Here is a 22,685-nt window from a genome sequence, read left to right on the forward strand (position 1 = left end):
ACATTGCTCCAAATACGTTTTCGATGCACGGCAAAACCGTTTACTTTAACGTTAAATTACGTAGAGTTTGTAACGAATTATTTTGTTCCCAAGCAAAAAATACTTTGAATTACATCTTTGTGTGATTAATGATTTAAACATATTTCTGTGATTTGTGGTGTATTAGTTGGGGCCTCTTACACAATAATTTATTAACTAATAATGTTAGTGAATTGAAAGGGTTACAAGTTGTAACTTCTAGACTTCTGTTGCTCAAACAGTTTTTACAATTTTACAAGCTACAAGTTAATTCACTAACATTATTAGTTCATTGTACAAGTTATACAAATTTACTTGTAGAATTTGTAAAGGTCTGCGAAGCTTGATAACTTTTTTTACAGGTTAATGTTCTTGACTATTGATTGTGCACATAACCTCAAAACGTGAAACAGAACAATCAGCCGGCTTGTAACTTGTAAGATTTACTTGCAGAACTCTACTAGTTTTACTGGGAAACTTCTGATTATTGTTCAAGAGAATTTATTAGCGTTGGGGACTTTCACATTGTGACTTGCAAAATTTCACTAATAATATTAGTTCAATTATGCAAGAAAGTTTTGATGTGATATTAACATCACGAGAAACCATAAACATTAGTCCATTAATTTTTGAAATACCTAATGCTGTATAATTATTGTATTATTTATCTTAAATAACTGAAGAAATTCGCGACAAAATCATTCATTATGCTGCACAATTCTCTGTAAATTTCTAAATTTAAGAATTTCCATTGTAATGTTAACAATATAAAAGCTCTATCTTTAATATTAATTTGAGTCATAAATATCTTCCGCCCGTGCATGACGAAAATATGTTGAATAGTTAAATGTTTGTAAATTGTTAAAAAAAAGTTTTAATTTCAACAGTATTTATTACTAAATTTAATAATAATGAATACTGTACGTAAATGCTATTTAGAAAAGTGTAATTTATACAATTTTAGAAATCAAAAACAAAAGTTATCAGGTTCTTTTTTCATTTAAATTCGTAAATTAATTTCTGAAAACTTAATTGGTTATTAAATATTTTTTTCATTATTCGTATTTAATTATCGACTTATTAAATTTCCACCGTCTATGCCGAAAGATATTCTCATACGTGAATCCAATATTTATACCTCGCCTCTAATTCCTAACAAGAAATTCGTTTATTCACGTGTTTCAAACTCAACTTAAAAAAAGATAACGGTATTTATAGCATCATCAATTTTCTCCACTGTTTCTTTCGCGGTGCTAACCATTTCAACTCCTGAGAGGCTCACTTATCTCATACGGACGAGGAATGTTTCGAAAGCTCGTGTTTCAACAGTATAGTTTACTGTTTTTCTATGATGTACGTTTTGCTGAAGGTAGACTTGAATATTTTCCATTAACATTACTGTTAATGGTTGATACATGAACTAATTATTGACTGGCCGTTTTTCGTCTACTTTCGTTTATACAACCGTATTTTCAGTCACCCTGTATATATTATAGCTCGTCAGATTTGTTGACATCCTGTAACGAATTTGAATTTAACATAGGACTGTGTCTCGAAGATAAGAATGTTTACGCAGGCTGCTATTATTCTACGCGGTCGATATTGCCGGGCAACGTAGATGCAAAAACTGTTATGATCACTTCTACCGAATTGCAAAAACCGGTAGCGTGACAACTATTTTCCGACTACAATTACATACCCATTACCGAAGCAGTATACATGAACAATGTGTATATACCAGGCCTGGACATAAATTATCTGTTACAAGTTATTAATGTTCTTTCAATAATGAAAAAATACCATGATTCATTCATAGACTGTGTACGTTCATGCAAATTCACAATTTTAGACACTGATATGTAAAAATCAAAATTGAATAGAATTCCTTGTACTTGGGTCTTTAGTATGTCTATAATAACAAAATGAATAGAATAAAACTCTATTCAAATTTTTACTTTACTACCTTTGTGCAGACGTCTGAGATTTGAGGATGATGTGAATACATGAACATTCACCAACTATTAACACATTTCAAATTAATATAACTAAAAGATCTTTTAGTTCCAATAAAGTAAACAGTTTTCATGAATTATTTTTAAAGTGATGACGAAGTATCCAAAATGATTGAATGTCTGAAGTATTGGAGATGATCAATCACTTTGAATGCTTTATTACCTAAAAACTCTGGAAAAATATTGACTTTAACGAAACTAAACGATTGTTTATTTATATTACTGTGAAATTAGCTAACAAATCAATATTTAAATCGAATCGTTAATTTCAACATAGACATTGAGCAGTTCAATTTTTGTATAGAATACTATACGTAGTTGGAATAAAGATATAAGCTATTTGTAAAATTATTTCTATAAACTTATAGCTTTATTCAACTAAAATGTAAGAGAAAATATCATCTATATAAGAACAAAATAATGAAATAATCCACGAGCGAACAGTGTACTTTGTTCAACGATTAAAATGTGTACAATTATTTGAAAATTACCTTTCATCGAATAAGATTTATATCTTGTATGAAAATCATTTTGTTTCAGTAACGTCCAGGACATATATCAATTTTAATATAATTAATTGAAGAGTTGATAATAAAGGGATTCAATAGATTACCAATAAATGATTTCTATTCAATGATCGTCTCATATCCCAACAGAATCTTTATAGACATACGTTATAACCAGAATCGTACAACCACAATTCCTGAATGTTAAATAATTCATATACCGGCAATTAAGTTTTTCCATTAGACGTTACATAGTAAGGGGACTTAACGTTGAACTGCATTAATAACTACGATCTTCTCTCATTAAACTAGAAGGCAAGATAGAATTGTAAATCCATAGATCGTTTGTATTGCATATATAATCCCTACATTAACAACGTTAAAAAAAAGTTTAGGTGAACGTGGAACATAACCAAACTTTATGCCGAAATTTAAAAATTCTGAATTTAACATCGTTTACAGTTTAATACTTGCTGTTGCAAAAACACGAATAAATTTTACAAAATGGAGAGAGTAAGAGAAATAAGTTCAAAAAATAGATTTGTTGATGGAATACGCGAAGAAATACTTTTCCTTTTGAAATACCGTATATATAAAATTATACTACAGAGTATGAAAATTTTATATGAAATGAATTTTATAAATACGTTCCCTTTTGTATCAATTGTTTCGGGCTGCACCTGGAGAGTGTTAATTGAGCTCTTTATGCAATCAGATTAAACATAATCACTGTTCAGATATTGAAATCACATGTAGACATATTTTATATCTTCAAATATTCATAAAAATTATTTAAGTGTCTTCTCGAAACCAACACTGATGAACTTATTAAATGCATTCTAACATATAAAAATTACATATAAAATATCTTTTTTATAACGAATACGTAAATATTAATCGCGATGTATCTTTCATTATGAAAAAGGGACATATATGAACACATCTGGAAAATGTTCATTATCGAGAAAAGTAACTGAAAATTTTTTTAAAATTCTAATTGAAAAGACAGAGATTAATTTCTAAGTCTTATAAACGCCCTAAACTTCTTAATTATTGTAGATAAAAGCACAGATAAAAGACCAATGATTGCCAATTGTAGACAATATTTGTTTCCAATTGCAAAGGACGACAATGCGAAGAAAAATGGAATTTTCAAGTATCCAAAGCCCCTAAAAAATGAATTCTTCAATTTTCAGCCGGAGCAAAGAATGCCCCTTTTCATAGCATATAGGGAGGCTATTGATCGAAACTTTTGTATCCAATTACGAAAGTCTAAATTGCAAGTCGTAAATGTGAACATATGCGTACATTTATAGTCTTCAGAAGAAAAGCAAATTAAACTTTTTTCCTGCCAAATAGAAGAATCTTTCAAAAGTGATATTCCTTTAAAATATTTAATTACAATATAAAATAAAATCAACAGAAATGAAGAACATAACTGGTAATTACATCACCAGAAACCAGAATCTTTCCTTCTTTCAAAACAAAGAAAAAATTTTCATTCTTTTCTACATTATCAATTCAAACTAACGTTACAATATCTACTGGTGGTAAATGTGAGTGACTAAAAACAGGACCACGAATATGGTCTTGTATCGAAGCACAGAAAAATATAAAAAAATTTCTGTTTTAAGAAAATTAAGAAACGATCATTTACTAAAACTTTTATTTTTAGAAGGAAGCAAGCACAAAATGGGCGACCTAAAGATGAATTTTTAAATTCCGAAAAATTACGAAAACCAGGATTCCCTTTCATGAAAACCCGTGAAGGGAGAAAATTCTGTTCGTTTTTTCGAATATTAATTTTCAATTATAAGTAACTGGAAGACGTCGATCGTCGTAATGGAAAAAAAAAGAAAGGAACCGGGCCCGGTGCGGCAAGAGCCGCTGTACGAACGTACATACGAAGAAGGCCGCACGAAACCCGGAATCAATAGCGGACAACGGTCGGTGGGGCAAGGGACGCGAGTCAGGATGAAACGCAGACGGTAGTGCGAAAGCAGCCACGATAGAATCGGTTATTAAGATTTTCTGAACACGACGAAAGTACCTTTTAATATTTAATCAATTCGATCAGTATGATATGTTACGAATATTTTTATAAAAGAAAGCAATTTTGTATAAAAAAAAATTATAGTATGTCGAACAGAAATACGAATTGAAGACTCAACTTTTAAGGAATTTCGTCTGGAATTTGAACATATATGTCCGGTGGCAAAATTCTCAAAACAGCTTGCTCCCTTCAGAGCGCTGGTGTAAATAGTTCTCTAGCCCTAGGTAAACAAGGGTATAACGAATGTAAATATTTAACGGAGAAGTCAATATATACGTAACCACGTTGATGGCAACGGTTTCAAAGATTTGTGATGAAAGGTTTAAAATTATTTATATCTTCCTGTAAATCCTATATATATTGATAAGATCGAATGAATAATTACGAGCGTAACTTGTTATCCTTATTTTTACTGTAAAGACATAATAAAATTCCGATGGTAGACCAGGCTAGTTGAAATCGAATAGTTAGTGATTTTCAAACAGAAAGTACAATAAAATCGAGTAGTTACTACGATCGCCAAACTATGTATATGATCAAGCCTATTGACAAAGAAATGCTAAAACAAAAAATTAGTACTATGTTGCGAGCAAGTAGTAACAAAAATTATCGACAGAAACATGGTCTTCTCTACGCAAGGAAAGGAAAAAATACTAATATATAAGAACTGCAATGTGTTGCTAGTTATGAGCGTTGAATCTATAGGTTAAACAGGACTGCAAGATCGATTGATAAGAAACACTGAAACCGATCCCCGGCTCTGAGTACCGAATGCTTAAAGGAAGCGAAAATATACATGTGGCGGTAAGGTAAAAAAAAATCAAAGTGAACAAAAAGAAAAACGGAAAGAATAAAAATCAGAAGCAGGCAAGAACGAGAAAAGAAGAAAAGCATATGAAAGGGGGTCGATCGTGGTCGCAACATACCGGGGACATAACGGGGGGCGTGGACGTTTGTGTGGTAATGGACGAGAGGTGCTGCTGCTGTTGTTGGCCCTGCAATTGCTGATGCAGGTTGTTCTGTCCGGCGTCCATAACTCCACCTGGGTACCACCACTGTACGCCAGGCGGTGGTGCGGAAGGTGTACCAGGTACACCTCCGCCAGTCCCGGTTGCTAATCTATAATCATAGCCTCCCCTCATGCAGGAACCAACCGGCGTAGACGTCGAAACGTTCGACTGCGTGCCCGTGGTGGCTGGGTTCTGAAAGCTGGAGGCCATCTTGTAGGAGAAAAGCTGCTGGGTTGCGGCGGCGGTACTTCTAACGATATCCTGATGATGCTGTTGCTGTTGCGCCTGCTGTTGTTGCGATAGCTGTTGCTGTTGGTTCATCAGATGTTGATGTAGATTCTGTTGTTGTTGCTGCTGTTGTTGCTGTTGTTGTTCGGCTGAGACCGCGTTTAAACCTGAAGGCCACCAGGCGGTACCACCGGAGCCATCCTCGCGGCTTCCTGGGCTTGCTGTGCCCCAGCCACCGGCTACGCGGTGGTGTTCCGACATATCGTACACGCGGACGATCTGTCTGTCACTTCGGCCTGGTTTGTCGAACCGTCCCACCAACAACGAAAAGAAGAAGGACGCACGAAGAAATTACACGACTCACGCACTCACACCACCACGCATACGCTCCTCTGTCTCCCTCGTACAGGACATACAGGCACGCACACGTTGCGCGCGCGCGTACGCACGCACGCACTCGCTCGTTCGCTCCACTCGCTCGCTCGCTCTCACAAGGTGTATGCACGCACACCACACGTAAACGCACACGTACCCTCACATTCGTATGGAGTCTTGTTCGTAGCCGTCGTGTATCGCGACACGCACCGCACGCGCTACCGTGCTCTCTCACTGTCGTCACACCACGTTTCTCTTGTCCAGCCGGCGCACTACACGATCACTACTAGTACTCCTGGTAGCACAAGCGACTTCATACACGCTTTTTCCACGATGTATAGGAGAAGGTCCTCGTGAATACGTACGTTATACTTGGGATGCGGTCTACTCGACGCTACGCTCAACCGTTCGTTAGCTCCGTGAAGTCTCTCTTTTTCTCTCTCTTTCTCTTGCTGTCTCTCCTCTCTCCGTTCTCCTTTCTCACTCCCTCTCTCTCTCTTTTTCTCCTTTCTGCCCTCCCCTAAGTACTCATGGAGATTTTCATTCGAGAAACACAGCGTTCCTTCTTGGTGTTATTTTAATCAAAATATTTAAGCATAAGAAAATACTATTCTCATTCATTTACACGTTCACTGTTCTCCTCCTTTATGCGGGGATATACGTATATCGGCGTTTTCTTCGTTGGAAATGGGACGTCTCTTTTACTTGCTTGTACACACGCTGCTAATTACGCACTCTATGCGACACCACGCGCGCGTAGAGACGCAATGCTTCTTTTACGTGTATATGCACACCGACGTTGGCTGCTGCACAGTGGTAGTGGAACGCGTAATAGCTTTTTCACATGGAGAAGCTTACGCGCGGATTGCTTCTCTCGCCACCGACTCTACACGCGATGCCGCACACACAGAGGGCGAACCTGGCGAGGACGGGCTGGCTGGACGCTTGTATATTCTCTCTTTCTCTTTCTCAAACTCGATCCCCTTCCATTCGACCCGAAGTCTCACTCGCTACTTGTCTGTTTGTCTCTTTCTCGGCGTTCCTCTGTCCTTCTCCCTCCCGTACGAGCTTAGCCTTCCTTCCAGCGGACGCCGGCGAACTCGTACAGCGTTGCCAAGCCACGCTTTCACCCGCCCGCTCACAAAGGAAAACCCGAGCACGTCGACCAATCGAACTACATTATACCGGTGGTGGGGATGGCGGGAGACTACCACGGCTAACGTCGAGGCAACGCCGCTTTCTCTCTTCCGTTCGTAGAGAATTCGAGAGCCATGGCTCGTAGTCCCTGGTAAGGTAGAGGGGCAAACGACTGCAAACCCTTCTCTACCCTTGAAACTCGAGGTCAACTTTTAGGCAGAGAAAGAGAGCGAAAGGGAGAGGAAGATACGCCAACTCTGACTTGTCGCCGTGCGCTCTTTCTTCTCGCGCCTTTTTTTACCCTTCTTAGTTTCGTTACACTGCTACGGCCACTGGAATTTGCTCCACATTGGCACTTCCTGCTTTTCGCGCACCCTTTTTCCTGCGTGTCAAGCCGGCTTTACCGACCGAAGAACGCTTGCTCCTCTATGTCACTTGTCAGTCGATATGGAAGAACTTTTAAATTGCAAAGAATCGAGTTACGGGGGAAACCTTGAAAATTTTCTTTTAATTGAACGAAATTCAGCTTCGAGTTGGCGTATATTCTCCTTGGGTGTATCAACTGTACATATACATGTATAGAATATTAACTTGGCACCTTTCAGTCATTGTATTCCCTATACACGTTTTTTTTCCAAAATTATTAAGTTTCTACATTTGATCAATGCATGAAAATTTTGTATGGTTAATTCAATACTTCATTTTATATTTATATTCTCCTACGAGTCGTGTGGTTGAAGCAGCTATTAGTTAAAATTGCAGCTGATGAATGGAAGTACTTATTCAATAATTTCCGTTAAAATACAAAATCGGCATTAGTGAATTATGTTTTACCGCAAATGTACTTAATGACTAACTACTTTATGACAATTATTTGTTCACAATCTATCGTTCGAAATTTTGTTAAATGATTGTCTTTACAAATCTTATACTACAAAATTTATAACTGACAAATCTTAATGTCGTTCACACAAAGTAAATTTAATAAATGTTCAATTAGAATTGCCGATTAATGCCAGAACAAATCAGGTCCATTACGAAATTGTATCATGAGAAATATCGGCACGTGTGGCCACGTTATACGTTGAACGAAACCACGCTGGAAATGTCCGACGCCAACGAGACGACGCGGGACCGGGGAGTAATTTGGAGTTTTGTTTCTTCTTTTTTTTTTAAGTGACGCATAGACGAGAGAAAATGAAAATGTATATCATGGGATTTATACATCGGGCTTCCTTTCTTCCCACTCAACCCCCAATCAAGAGGCGGGTGAGTCGGAGGCAAACCCGGCGAATCGAGAGAGAGGAGACGAGAACCGGGTCCGGGTCAATAAGACGCGTGAGCGAGTGAAACAGAGATGGAACGAGAGAGAGAGAGAAACGGAGGGAGGGAACAAGCCGGCTGGCAGGCAAGCGCACGGGAGAAAGAGAGAGGTACAGCGACCGCGCATTCCCAGGGCTAGGCAACGTAACGAACGAACGAACGAACGAATGCAAGAAGGGGCACCACGGTGAACAAGGGAAATGGTGGAATGGCAAGAAAAAGAGAGGCACCGATGACGAAGGATGTTGGTACCGCGATGTTCGCTCGAGCGAAGCGAGCCGATTCCCACCGAAACGAACCGATCTCCCGCGAAACACGCGATTCCGAAAGTCTGTCAGTGTGAGAACTAACTAAATGATTCGATGATACAACGTCGAGATTAGAAAATGATCGTTATTCTTCGAAACCAGACAAACCTGTCCCTTGTGCAACTTCGGTGAACGTTACATTTTTGAAAATTTTGGTATATTGTACCATCAGGTACACTCCCTTTCAAAAATATTAAAACACTGTCTTTGCTTTCTATGGAATACATCTCTTGCATCATTTTTATTACTTCATTCTAGCAGAGGTATTTACTATTCAACTTTAACATTCCTCTGATAACGTGTATTCAAGACCACCAGTAAGATTATTTCACAGTTGTTGAGTATAATACTTATGGACAAAATCTATATAAAAGAATTATAAAATTCGTGTAACTGTATTTTGTGTAACGATTTTTACGTTTGTGGGAAGATAGTTGAATACGTATATCTTAACAATATCACACGATGACGGCTACAGAGATGAATGTAAATGTAAACGTTCCACGTGTATAAACAAACTGGTCGCTTAGATAGCATTTGCATTTCAGTTGGAGACGGTAACAAATCGGTAAACTGATAGGATATATCAATAGGGGGAAGTACTCTTAAAATGAAAATGCTATTAAGACGTTAAATATTTAACGTTTTCTCTATCAAGTACTAAAAACATTAAATACATCCTCTATAATATTTCAAATAGTTTAAACACATGTATCTCAAATGTTTGTGATCTAAGTCAAGTGATTAATCCAATGTACGCCGAATATAATAGTAGTTCAAAAAATTTACTTTTTAAATTAAATTCATTGTTTCAATGACCTTTGCCACACATAGCTTAATGGTTTATGCCCCTAGTGGCAATAATCATTCGAGCATTGTGAAAGTAACTGTTAATTTATTGAAGAAAATACATTAAAACCCATTAAAGTATCAGTTCAAGAAAATAAACAGTTAAGCCATTGGTTATATTAAAATAATTAATTCACGGACATAGAAAAATGAAAACATCAAAATATGAATTTTATACGCTATGTTGTTATAACATCTCACTTCCGGCCAGATTTACTCAACATTAAGAAATATTTAATTAATTGTAGAATCCTTAGAATTTCTCTTCCAACATTTACAATTTTTCTTTATCGTGAGGATCGCGTTTTAAAAATCAGATTATTACCAAATGAAGACTAATAAACAGAACAGAAGAGAAAAAAATAAAATATTTAATAATATATGTACAAAGCGCTGTTGAACACGAACATCAAAGAACAAGTTTTCTTCACAATAAGGGTCTTAAAGTAAGCAAAATTCATAATAATTTATTTAAAATTCTCATAATGAAATGAAAAAAGAAACTTTCCTTCTACACTCAAAAGGCATGCCGGTGATACTTACTTTTAACAAAGTGTAATTTAAATCACAGATGAAAGGTTCTACAATCATTTTCTTTTGTTTGTTACTACTTTGCTTTGTTATCCCGTATAAACTTTATAACTAACATAAAATTACAAAATTTAAGTCGCTAAGTGTCTCTTCATTAATATATTCTGTTTTCAGGTTATTTGTCCACGGAATGGGTACAATAAATAGAATTCTTCTGAACGTTAAAAGAAGTTCATTCACAGACAATTAAAAAATTGCTACACAAATTGCAGCAAGTAATTAAAGTATTGATATCTAAAACCGGCGAGTAGATTAAACAATCGAGTATTTAAGTTCAACAAACTATTGGTAAGATTTTTTTAAATACAAGCAAATCTAAGAACTCGTAATTTCATAAAAAGGTAATAAAAATGATTCTAGTTATTACTTACAACATTTTAATACATTATATATGCTTGTGAGCGGTAGTGTATAAAAATTGTGTGATGTAATGTGCGAGGCGAGGCTTAGTTGTAATACTCCTGCAAAAAAGTATTCAATCGAACAAAATAAACGTCTATAGTAAACATTATTTGCGGAGTGAATATAAGAAATGTTTTCACAAATAGTAAAATAAAGAGAATAGATGAGTTTATTATAGATATTTAACGTAAAGCATTAGCATTAGAATATACGTCTTTATTTATTTGCAAAATACAGAATGAAAAAGTGAAACAATGATCGAAGGTGTTCATTTCTCTCCTTGCAAAGAGTTTCCAATATTTCTTTTATTGAGGAAATTAAAAATGTGTCTAATATTCCACAACATTAATTACATAGTTTTATGTATTTCTTAGATTCTTGTCAAAGTTAAATTCTTCTACGTTTAGCAAATAGACGAATATACGAAGCATTTCATTAATAGTTTTCGATTGTATTTTCTTCTTGTATATACAACTGTATTTTCTATCTTTAATGGGTATTCTGTATGTACAAATATAACTAATTCAATGATAAGCATCGAATCAATTTGTGCATCTAATAAACAATTACTGAAATTGTTATGTTTCTTCATTTGATTGAATATGTTCTGTCAGAGGCAGCATTCCGACCTAACCTCAATCTAATACATTATGATTAAAAAACTTGCACTGATGTACATAGAGTTTTATCATATGACACGAAGTGGAATACACCTTCTATGGACCAATGCCAAACGGATCGGTATACATATTCCGCACTGTGTATGCAAGAAGCGTTATATTTGCGTTTATTGAATGCACTTTGTACAAAGAGCCAATGCGAAATATTTGATATTTTCTCGTTTGTGGGTATGTGCACGCTCACCGAATGAATTCATACACACCAGTGTATCTATCTACTATGCAACGTTCTCCTCCGTTTTCTTGACAACGAATAAATGGTAATCGCGAGGTACCTATACGTACATACAAGTTGGATATGCTTGTCAGTATTGCGCAACATCACTTTCAATTTTATTATTCCTATAGTTAAGGCTGCTCTTACGCTCAGTTGTAATTTAAGCGAAACGTTTATAAAAACGGTGTGTTGAATTTGGCAATAAAATTAAAATCGTTTATAATTATTTACAATTGTTCGAGATAAATAGGAAGAATTGTTGGTGCAGAAGCATTCGTACTAAGGGGAACGTGGACAGAGTAAGTTATGTTTAGGTTGGTGTAAAAGGTTTCTCGTTTTTGTTCGAGGATTCAATTTACACAATATTTTAAAAACGAAGTAATGCTTCGTTTAAATCTCTGAACACCGTTCCAATTTCGGGGAAATATTTTTGCTTTACTTGGTCAAAAATCATGTTTCAACTTAAATTTGATTCATGTTTAGTATTTCTACTTTGTTACTTCAGGTTTTGTGTTGTAATCTTTTTAGTAGTTTTTCTCATAAACGGAAAAGAAAAACAAATCTCTCGCACATCTGGCTCTAAAATTTGTAAACTCTAGAAATTCAAAATATTTATTCAACTTTATTACAGCTGTATGTTACCTATTATATTTAATTTTATAACTTTTTTCCAAAAAGGTGTACAGTGTAACTTGCTTTTGTACAAATACGATAAACCTTTGAACAATCCGATTTAATCGTATATTATTAATTATGCGTTGATTCTGGTAATAACAACAATGAAACGTAATTGTAGTGTTCTGTGAATGATAATTCTATACTTATGGAAAGTTAATTTCAACGAACCATTGTTAATATTGCGATTAGTATATTGTGCAACCTACTTTTAACTGAAAACTACTTGCATCTTATTTTTGTTTTTCTAATGTTATTACTCCGAGACATATTATTAAGTTATTATTCAATGTACAATATTTTATGCATCAATAAACAAAACATAATTGTGGAAATGCTTAGAAAAAGTTTTTAGTGCAAACTAGTTTCAGCGAAAAACTAATAAAAAAACAGGATCACGTGAAAATTAAAACATTTATATACATGTGTGTATCGGGATTAAACTGCCGACCTTCGATTGTAAGATATATATGCGCATTAACCGATTCAGCTACGACGCTGTTGTTTTTAAAGTTTCAGGTTATCTTACGCTATACTAGAAAATCTATATTTTTCCTTTTTTCAAAAACGAAAACCTATGGGAGAGAAATCAAATACGATTTGTCTGTTTATAGTCTATACTTTAAAATTTGTATACTTTATAGTTTTTTTGAACTTTTCGGATTTATTTTTTTTACAAACACGTTGAGCATGTGTCACATTTCTTATCATAATGAATAGTTTGAAGGTCAAGTAAATAAATAACTTACTTTCTGGTGGAGCAAATAATACAATAAATTCTTCAGAAAATTACACGAATCGCATATTCAGCGAAAATATTGTGACATTAAATATAACGTATATATTTATCGTTCTCTAAATAATTAGTAGACAGCGGATTTTATGCACTTATAGCATACATGATTATCTAAAACACAATATCGTCAAAAATTTAATAAGATTAGCTTTACAAAATTATAGAATTTATTAAAATTCACTGATAATAGCTTTTTATTGTAGTTAGAATCAGTCACCCTTAATAACGTAAGAAATATTTGTTTGTTTCCTTATGTAAACTAATCCATAAAAATCTGTACGTGCAAAAACAACTGCAGTCTAATAATGTCATTACGAAAATTAATTCTAAATCTAATCCACAAATAGCTATAACTACATAGACTGCGAATTTTTATGCAAAATGACATTTTATAAAGTAATTTATAAAGACATGAGCAAATGTAGGAATTTCTTTCTTCTCTTAAGTATCTTATTGACTGAAGAATAAAATAGAAAATCCGTTGCTTTTGATGAATGTTTTGTCTTTTATTGTAATTGGGAGTGCCCTATAGGCTATAAATACATATAATCCGCAGTCTAGCTATAACTAATACTATTAATCATTGATGCACTGACAATTACTTTTTGCGACTGAATTCTTCCTTTCAGGCATATTTAAATATTTTCTTAAAAAATTAGCATCTTTTTATAAGAAAAACAAGAAACTACATCACGTGTTTTATATAAAATATTTAATTCTTGTTATATATGTTCATCAGTTGAAAAATATTCTAAAGTTTTCAATAGAGTATTAAGAACATTATTTTTCTACTTTCACGCCTTTATTTTATAAACAAAATTAAAAAAAGAACTAACATACGCGTAGTACTCTAAGAGTCGAAAAAGTATCGATAAAACGAGAGAATAAAAAATGTACGTACATCTCTCAAAATGCTGAAATTGTACGTGGACACAAGAAATACCGGAAAAGTATTTTGCAAACCAGTTATGCAACAATATAGCATTATGCTTAAGCCGAAGTTAATTTCTTACTTTTAGATGGTTATCCTCGGGATAGCCATATGTAATATCAAACAGTATGAAATATTTCGCTAGACGTACGTTATAATGTGAAGTTATTATGTATCGTTTAAAACAACGCGTTTTCTGAGTCTGTTTGTAGTTAAATAAACATTTTGCAGAAATAGTAGACATTTCCTCAAGATTATATTACACAGGGTGTCCCACGGGTTTCAATAAATTTGATCATCGAGTTTCATGGTTAAAAATATAACGACAATGTCATACATAAAACTTCGCAAATTCTTTGAAGGAAGTTGTAAGAAGAAAATACAGAATGTAATGGAAATGATGACAAATTATGAATGCAAAAGTTTATAGTATGGAAGTAGATACACAAAATTAATTAGTTAAGAAAATATTGCATTCACTGAAGTTGAAGAACTATACAACGAAAGTCGTTTTCCAATAAATTCAATACTATACTGATTCTTTATATTTCTATTATGTCTTAATATAAATTTAGAACCTTGCCTATATACTCAGTCTAATACAGCTTTTAATTATCTATCAGAATATATATTAAACACATACTGAAGTGTTAAGTTGAAGTTAAAAAACAATAAAAATAAAACAAAGCGAAAAAGTGGTACAGTACTACGTGTAATTATGACTAACTATAATATTATATACATATAATAATATCTCATAAAGATTCATTTTCTTTTACAACTTCTTCATTTACAGATAATTTATTTTTAAGAATGCAGTGCTTGAGATAAAGTTTTATATTCAAAGAAACTAAATCTTATTTGACACCATTACCTTCCTAATCTTTTTCAGAATTATTATAAGATGTGCTGTAAATTCAATTCTATGCAGAGAAATAAACAATACAATATTTTTGAAGTTGTTACAAATGCACTAACGTAACAAACATAATGTTTTATTCAGATTTTATAAATTTAATAGAAATTATAACTTTAAGGAAGTTTAATATGGTTTTTGTTTTGATTAAAACTTGGTGAAGCTCTTAACAGAATAAACAAACTATTGTGGGACACCAGTATCTGCAAATGAGATCATAAAAATATATATTCATAGATATCCGTAACCTAGTTATAATTTTTTAATAAAGCGTTTCAAAAGCTATGTTCACGAGATTCACGAGACATTTTGGTGTTAGATGCAAAACAAGTTGGCAAAATTTGTGGGACACCCTGTATATACACCGGCAATAAATCACTGTGAGAGATTTTACTTACACCAATTATATGACTTTACTGTACGTAAGAATGTATTGGACGGGGTTACAAAATTTTCAAAAATTAAACAGTTTGAATCAATGAATGTTTGTGAAGGTGCTAATGAAATTTCGTAACGGTATGCTGAAAGATCTGCTGATAAATTGAATGGATCGTTAAATTGTATGAAATATCGTTATGTAACATTAAAAATTATATTTAGGTAATATAAATTTCTTATACCATTTGATACGTAACACGTACAATTTTTGATAAATTAGTGAAAACTATATTATGTAGCGAATACTAGTAACTGCATCTTATCCACACATTACATTGCATTTCTGAATCATATAGCACAATTCTCTACATTAATTCTGACAGAAAAAACTGTTTTCATTCAAAAGTAAGGCATTTAAACATCTACCTACATAAGTTAATTCAATAAAAACAATCGTTAGGCAAATTTACAACAGAATAAGAATACAAAACGCTAATAAAATATTTTTATTTGAGAATATGAACAGTTTTTATCATTCACTTGTTTCATTATCTTATTATGCATTTAAAAGATGATTATTATCGTTGTTCTTTCATTACTATTTAGTAATTTTTTAGTGACTGCGGAGGAAGTTATTTATTACTCGTTTTTTAATTAGTCTTAATTATTTAAACATCCATATTTCAATATCAATTGAAAAATTACTGATGAAAGCTTAAAACTTTTATAACAATGCTTCTTTTATGGGAATAAAACATTAGATATTCTAAATATTATAAATTAAAACACCGGAGCAGTAAACATTCTTCACGCGTATAAAGTGCGATTGCAGTCACTCATTATTCTTTAAACATTGATAATTTAAACTAGATAACAAAACCCGTCAAAATGACGACTTTCAAATTTCTTATTTTACAATTACTGTAATCATAATGGTCCTTTTGCCGGAATTTATGTGTACTTTTAATTTATTGTACATTTGACATTATACTATGTATATTCTATTATATATTATACATGTCAAGGTATTATTCAATTTAGTTCAGCATACATTCAGTGCTGGTAGTTCTAGTGTCAAAATAAATAATGTTTCTCTCTAATGTATTAAACTTTCAATATTCTTCTTCCTTTAATCTTAAACGTTATACATACATGTATTTCTTTTTAAAATATTATATTCCACAATATAATTCTACTGTGTTTCATTAAAATACTATACTTTTTTTTATTAATTGTCCTTTAACTAAGAATATTGTACTTCATAATATGATTCTTCTATTTCAATCAAAGTAACTAGATTTCTTAAAATACTCTGTCTTCAATTTGAAAACATACATAATATTCTTCTAAAATATTATTTCTTTAAATAATCCTTATTTAATTCGAAACATTATATTGTTCTAAAATATTATCTCTCATACTATAATTCTCCTATTTCTGATTAAAATATTATATGTCATAAAACAATCTTTCTCACTCTTCAGAAAAGAGTACAAGTAATAAGGGTAATCGATTCAATGTAAAATGTTCGAACGAAGAACAACGAAATGAAATAACATTTCATTTGACTTTATTTCAAAGCAATTCAAACGCACGCCTTTCCCGTATTCATACAAAGGCAATTACTCGGGGGGGGGGGGGCTGGCTATTTCGATGTCTACTGGCGTTTTTCGGTACGGATAATTACACAGGCGCATTATTTCGACGCTGGTTCACCAATCCGCAAGCGTTTCACGTCGTAAAGATAGGTTCGATTAGGCTCCGGCAATTACCGTAAACATTCTTTCTAGCTTCACCCACATACCTGACGGAAATAATACAACGAGATTGCCCAAATAAAAACTGGTCAAACAGGTAACTAGAAAAATGGGATGCCGAGTGCTCAAAAGAACCCGTAAACAATTACTTATATTTCCGTGTATTCCTATGCAACACACCGTTCGTTCAGGTTAGAAAACGATTTTTCAACCAGGAAAAGAAAGTCGTACACATTTTTCCTTTTTCTAATGTTATCAAAATATGGATATATTCTACGGAACAGGTGCGGCCGTTTCAGTAACGTATAAATAAAACATGAGCGAATTAACTGTATTAATTTTCATAAGTACAGACATTGAGTTATATTTACTGCGGTTGAAAACCAGGTAGCGGACCCAGCAGGTGTAAATGTTAATTGGACTACAGCCGGTTTCTGCAATTTCTCATTTTGTAAGTAAATTTTGGAAAATGAACTTCGAACCGACACATATCTGCTTTATTAAGATTTCCGATACAATTGAAACAAATGAATCTAATTTTTCAGTTCTGTAAGCAATTCTCGGAAACGGTCTTGAAATGGTCGATCGCTTGCTTTACTATGCATTTTATTAAAATCGAAATACACGTTTATACCATCTTTCATGTCATAATTATATAAGCCTTTCTCAAAATGGACTTCATATGGTAGCTTTGATTTGCTTTGTTAAAGATTTCATTAAATTCAAAATTAGCTAATTTCTCAGTTTTTATGAGCCAATTTCTAAAGATGGACAAAAACGAAAACTTATTTGGTTTACTAAAGATTTCGTTGAATTTGAAGAATATGAATATACGATTTCCCGTTATTATAAGAAAATTTCCAAAAATGAACGCCGTACAAAACGTTTTTCACTTTATTCAGAATTTCGATAAGATCAAAATGAATTACGTTTGAATGCTTCATTATGGATTTCATTAAACACGAAATGGAATTTTAAAATCTAGAAAATCTGCAATTTATTCATCTTTGTTATGAATTTGTTTCTTTTGTCCCTGTATTTCTTTTCTCAAATATTTTGGGTGGAAAATTCCTTTTCAATTATTCAGTTTATAGACGTGTTCGGGAATTATGTAAAATTCAATTGTATACAATTCTAATAGTAATATTTTGTACTGTCACTATATACGGTATCGAGTTACTTGAAAATAATCGTTTTCAAACGTATATACTCGTCAATTGAGAAATACATATCAGGAACTTCTATGTGGGTCAACGGTCCACGGGAATATGAAAGTATGCCTCATGACGGTGTAATAATTACGACGTATCGAAGAAACTCTTTCGAAAAGACGGTATTTTTACCGGAATCCATGCCGGATTTGTCAAAAGAATATTATTCGTTGTTTAATATAGCTTAAATATAAAAATAATTCGTTGAACCCAAATATTTCAATATAAATTTACTTATTTACTATGAACCTTCCAAAATTTTGTAGTAATGATCCATTAAAGGTACATTTAAACTATTGCATCACAAAGACTAAATCTTGTTCAGACACCAATTTTAATCACAATTACTCTTAACTGTTCAAACATTGATATTCCAATACCAATGTATCAATTTCTAAACTATTTTCCAAAATTTTATAATGATACTCCATTAACGACTTTACTCAATAGATATTGAGAACACAATAAAATAATGAGTAAAGTGAAAGTTCTCGCAGTAAATATTGTTTAAGCATACCGAGTTTTATGATAATCATTCTTAATTGTTAAAGATTTCAATATCAATTGTCTAAATTATTGTTAATATTAAATCTTTAATAATTATATCTTTTATATTTTATATACATATTTCTATATTCTATAAACATACAATAAATAATACATATATTACAAAAATCTTATAAGGATATTATTAACTAATGCCTTTACACGCATTGCAAGATTTCATTTGGTATTAAAAATTGTTTAATACGAAGCATTTTGTACCATTGAAAAGAAGGAATATATTTTAGAGATTTCATTTTCCCAACAGATCTGCATTGAAATTTAAAATATCGCTATGCGTTTGCGTCGTCAATTTTTTATATATCTTATCGGAAATTCGACAGAAGTTATTCACACGTAATATATAATAGGTGTTTATCTTGTTATCGTAAAATATATAAAATTGTAGGAGTGTTCAAAAAATGTAATAAAAAGTATGTTCATAATATAACATTATGATGTTCAATAGAAGAGCAGTACTGTGATAACGACATTAGAAGTAAGAAAACATATTTTATGCGAATAATTAATTTAGAAATTTAGTTATATTGTGTACCTATTCTTAGGTAAAAATGTGTGAATAAATAATACTTGTAGCATTTTGTTTAAGAATAAACTAGTTATTATTATGAGAAGTGTAGTAAATATTCAACAGTGAGTTACTAAGAAAACGACGTAAAACATATTTGTGCAAATATTAAAAGTTAACAGCTCAAAATGTATGTAATGTTCTTAATTCTATTCACCTCCAGTAATCAATTCGTTCATCCAGTTTTTCTTCAGTTTCTTAGAAATGTAATCCGCAGAAACCTTTCTGAACCACTCTTTATAAAGTCATTTGACTACCTTGCAATTTACTAATTTTACGTAAAAAATTCATTTCGTAAAAACATAATTCTTGTTTGTATCTTAATGTATATGTGTGTTATTAGAAACCATAACGATACTATCACACATATGGCACAATAACTTTTTGTATTGAAACTTTTCAATTATAAATTAGACTAATTGTGCTGACTTTTACATTTAACTTCTTACTGCAGTCTACAATTCTGATTGAAAGAGAAAATAGAAAGACTGCCAAAAACGATTAAAAACAAGTAAAGGTGAATGATATGTTAACAAAGCGGTATGTTCATAATGGAAAGTTATACGACAAAAAATTAAAAAAAGGGAAAGATAAAATGTTAATATCGAAAGACTTTATATCTATGCTTTATATCTTGACTTCACATTCTGTTGCTATACAATTGCAATTCAATTAAGAAAATATTAAATAATTTAGAATTGAACAAAAATAATTTGACTAAGATTGTCTACTCCTTCGATTATTTGTATAAAACAAACAATTGACAAAATGGTGTAGAGGTCTTAAAAAATTATCCTTTCCATGTTTAGTTCATCCATAGTAAGTATGGACAAAATGAATGTAGATAATAAATCTTGTGTTTTATTCAAAATTATTAAACAATAGTTTTCTTTTAAAAAGCAACTGATGAAGCATCTATAATTTCTTCAATATTAGCATTCTCTTGTGTTCAAAAGCTTAAATTGTGAACTGGCTATTAACTTAATTTTTTAACGTTCTAAAGTTTGCAAAATTAAACGACCACGACACTGTGAAAACCGGTCAACTCTATGTAAATATACATGTGTTAACTGTTATTTATCGAACAAATTGTTTCGATTAATTTCAGTACACCTAGTATATAGGCAATCAGTTTACGTAAAATTTACATAACTGTAGCAACGCGAACAGAGTATTAATAGTGGTCACGTGTAACTTTTATAGCATATAAACATTGGTTAAATGTTGATGCTCGATAATCGATTATTAATATACGTAACATATAGAGATATGTATGTGCGACACTTGAGTACTTTATATCACAATGAGCTCTTATAAAAGTTGTATTTAACCCTCGGTTGTCACACTGGGTCGAAATGACTCAAAATTTGATTTTGAAGTAAAATATCTTCGAGGCATCATTAAAAATGGTACTACTAGAGCCATGCAGTAGTAATTTTAGGTATCCTAAAAAACTTTTTTCGAAACTTTTTTAAACATGACACTTTAAATGTTAATTTTTTACAATGAAAGTATATTTTACGATGTTCAAGCTTTATCTCAGAATTTTTGCGACTTAGTTTAACCATTAGTTTTTGAACAGCTGCTGACTGAAAATTAACTTGGGTTGAATCGACCTAGTGTAACTACTACGTTCGAAAAAATAGGATGTCAACTGAGAGTTAAATAATAGAATAATATCAAATCATATATTAATTGCCTAATGCATGTCATATATACTAGCATGTTACTGATAAATTCATGTACCTAAGTTATAAAAGTGAAGAAAAATATGAAGACATCAAGGCAATCAATTTAAAGAAAAAAATATCTCACTATTCCAGTAAAAATAAAATGAAATGGAGCAATTAATTCAATAAAAAATACAAAGGAATATGATAACGACGAAAAATATTAGTTTGGTTGATAATAATTACATTAATCATCATAATAATAATTAATAGTTATATAATTATATTCATTATTATCATTCTGCAATCTATAAATATTAATGGAAATGTTAGTATTACGGTGGTAAGTAATATCAGGACAATAAAAAAATATAAAACATAAAAATTTACAATAGTTTTTTGTATAGATACTGAGATACATATTGTCAATATACTTTAGTTTTATTCAAAGATATTTCTATGGCACTATCAAATCACTATCAATCGTGTAAATGTAGTAGATATAAATCTACTAAACACTGATTTCAATTCTAATATTAGTAAAAAGTACCTGACCTAATATTAAGTAATTCATAATATGTTAATTAATGTATTTATTAATTACCTGTTATTTAATACGATTTAATATCAAAAATATGAAAAGTTCAAAGAACATTTTTTGCTTATTAAAATGTTGATTTATAGTACTTTATTCGTCATCAGCAACGATTTCACCGGAACAGTAAACAAATAATATAAGAAAAAGTTAATTTGTTGCATTATTTGCAGTCAGATAAATACAAGAGTCCCATTCAGGCTAGTAATGCTGAGTATAATCTTTCTACAATTAATTTTTACATTGTTCTAGCATTGATCCGCTGGTGGCTCTTAACGCGGACTCAGTATTAAATGCATCCACATAATACAAAACTGTGTTCATATGGATGCCGGTAATATTATATTTTCCGTGGTACCTCCGTCTAATACGATTCTCCTTCTGATATACACGAAATTCTCGTTTATTCTCGATTTCATAATATTGCGTGCGATGTAGTATTCACTGAATTTCATCATCCACCTAAATTTATCGGTTTTTACGTGTACTTCATTATCAATTTGAAATGATTAATAAAAGACCTTTCGATGCAAATTACAAGGAAAGTTTAATATTCACATTAAGCATAAACAGATGTATCTTAATTTCCCCAATTTCTCATAAATTTTAATTTTTTTCAAATTAAACTGTATTTTACAATCTTTTTTATATTTGTTTAAGTTCTATTGGGTTAGTGCAAAAGTTTTGTTGGATTTTTCGCAGACGATGCAGTTGCTATAGCCTCGTGCAAACAATAAACACTTCTGTACATAATACATTGTATAATAATTTTGTATTTATATACATTGTAATATTATACATTAATGTTAATGTAACACAGTAAATTACCGTATAGAACACAAATTTACGCGATGGAGTGTGTTTTACTGTTTCAAAATAGAATCGGAAATGAAAATCAGCTTTTATAGGTTCCAC

At 32.0% G+C, this 22,685-nt stretch overlaps 1 protein-coding gene across 1 annotated transcript in view; it reads right to left on the reverse strand.

The window, feature by feature from the left end:
• The window catches only part of LOC107190406 (high mobility group protein DSP1-like), a 28,416-nt gene extending 21,797 nt beyond the window's left edge, over window positions 1-6,619 (reverse strand). The window contains exon 1 of the mRNA XM_015579204.1: window positions 5,516-6,619. Within this exon, the coding sequence (XP_015434690.1) occupies window positions 5,516-6,088 (573 nt within the window). The 5' untranslated portion in view covers window positions 6,089-6,619. The remainder of the gene's footprint in view (window positions 1-5,515) is intronic.
• Between the last annotated feature and the right edge of the window lie 16,066 nt (window positions 6,620-22,685).

Source organism: Dufourea novaeangliae, unplaced genomic scaffold (assembly GCF_001272555.1).
Source record: "Dufourea novaeangliae isolate 0120121106 unplaced genomic scaffold, ASM127255v1 scaffold177, whole genome shotgun sequence".
Classification (NCBI taxonomy): Eukaryota; Metazoa; Arthropoda; class Insecta; order Hymenoptera; family Halictidae; genus Dufourea; species Dufourea novaeangliae.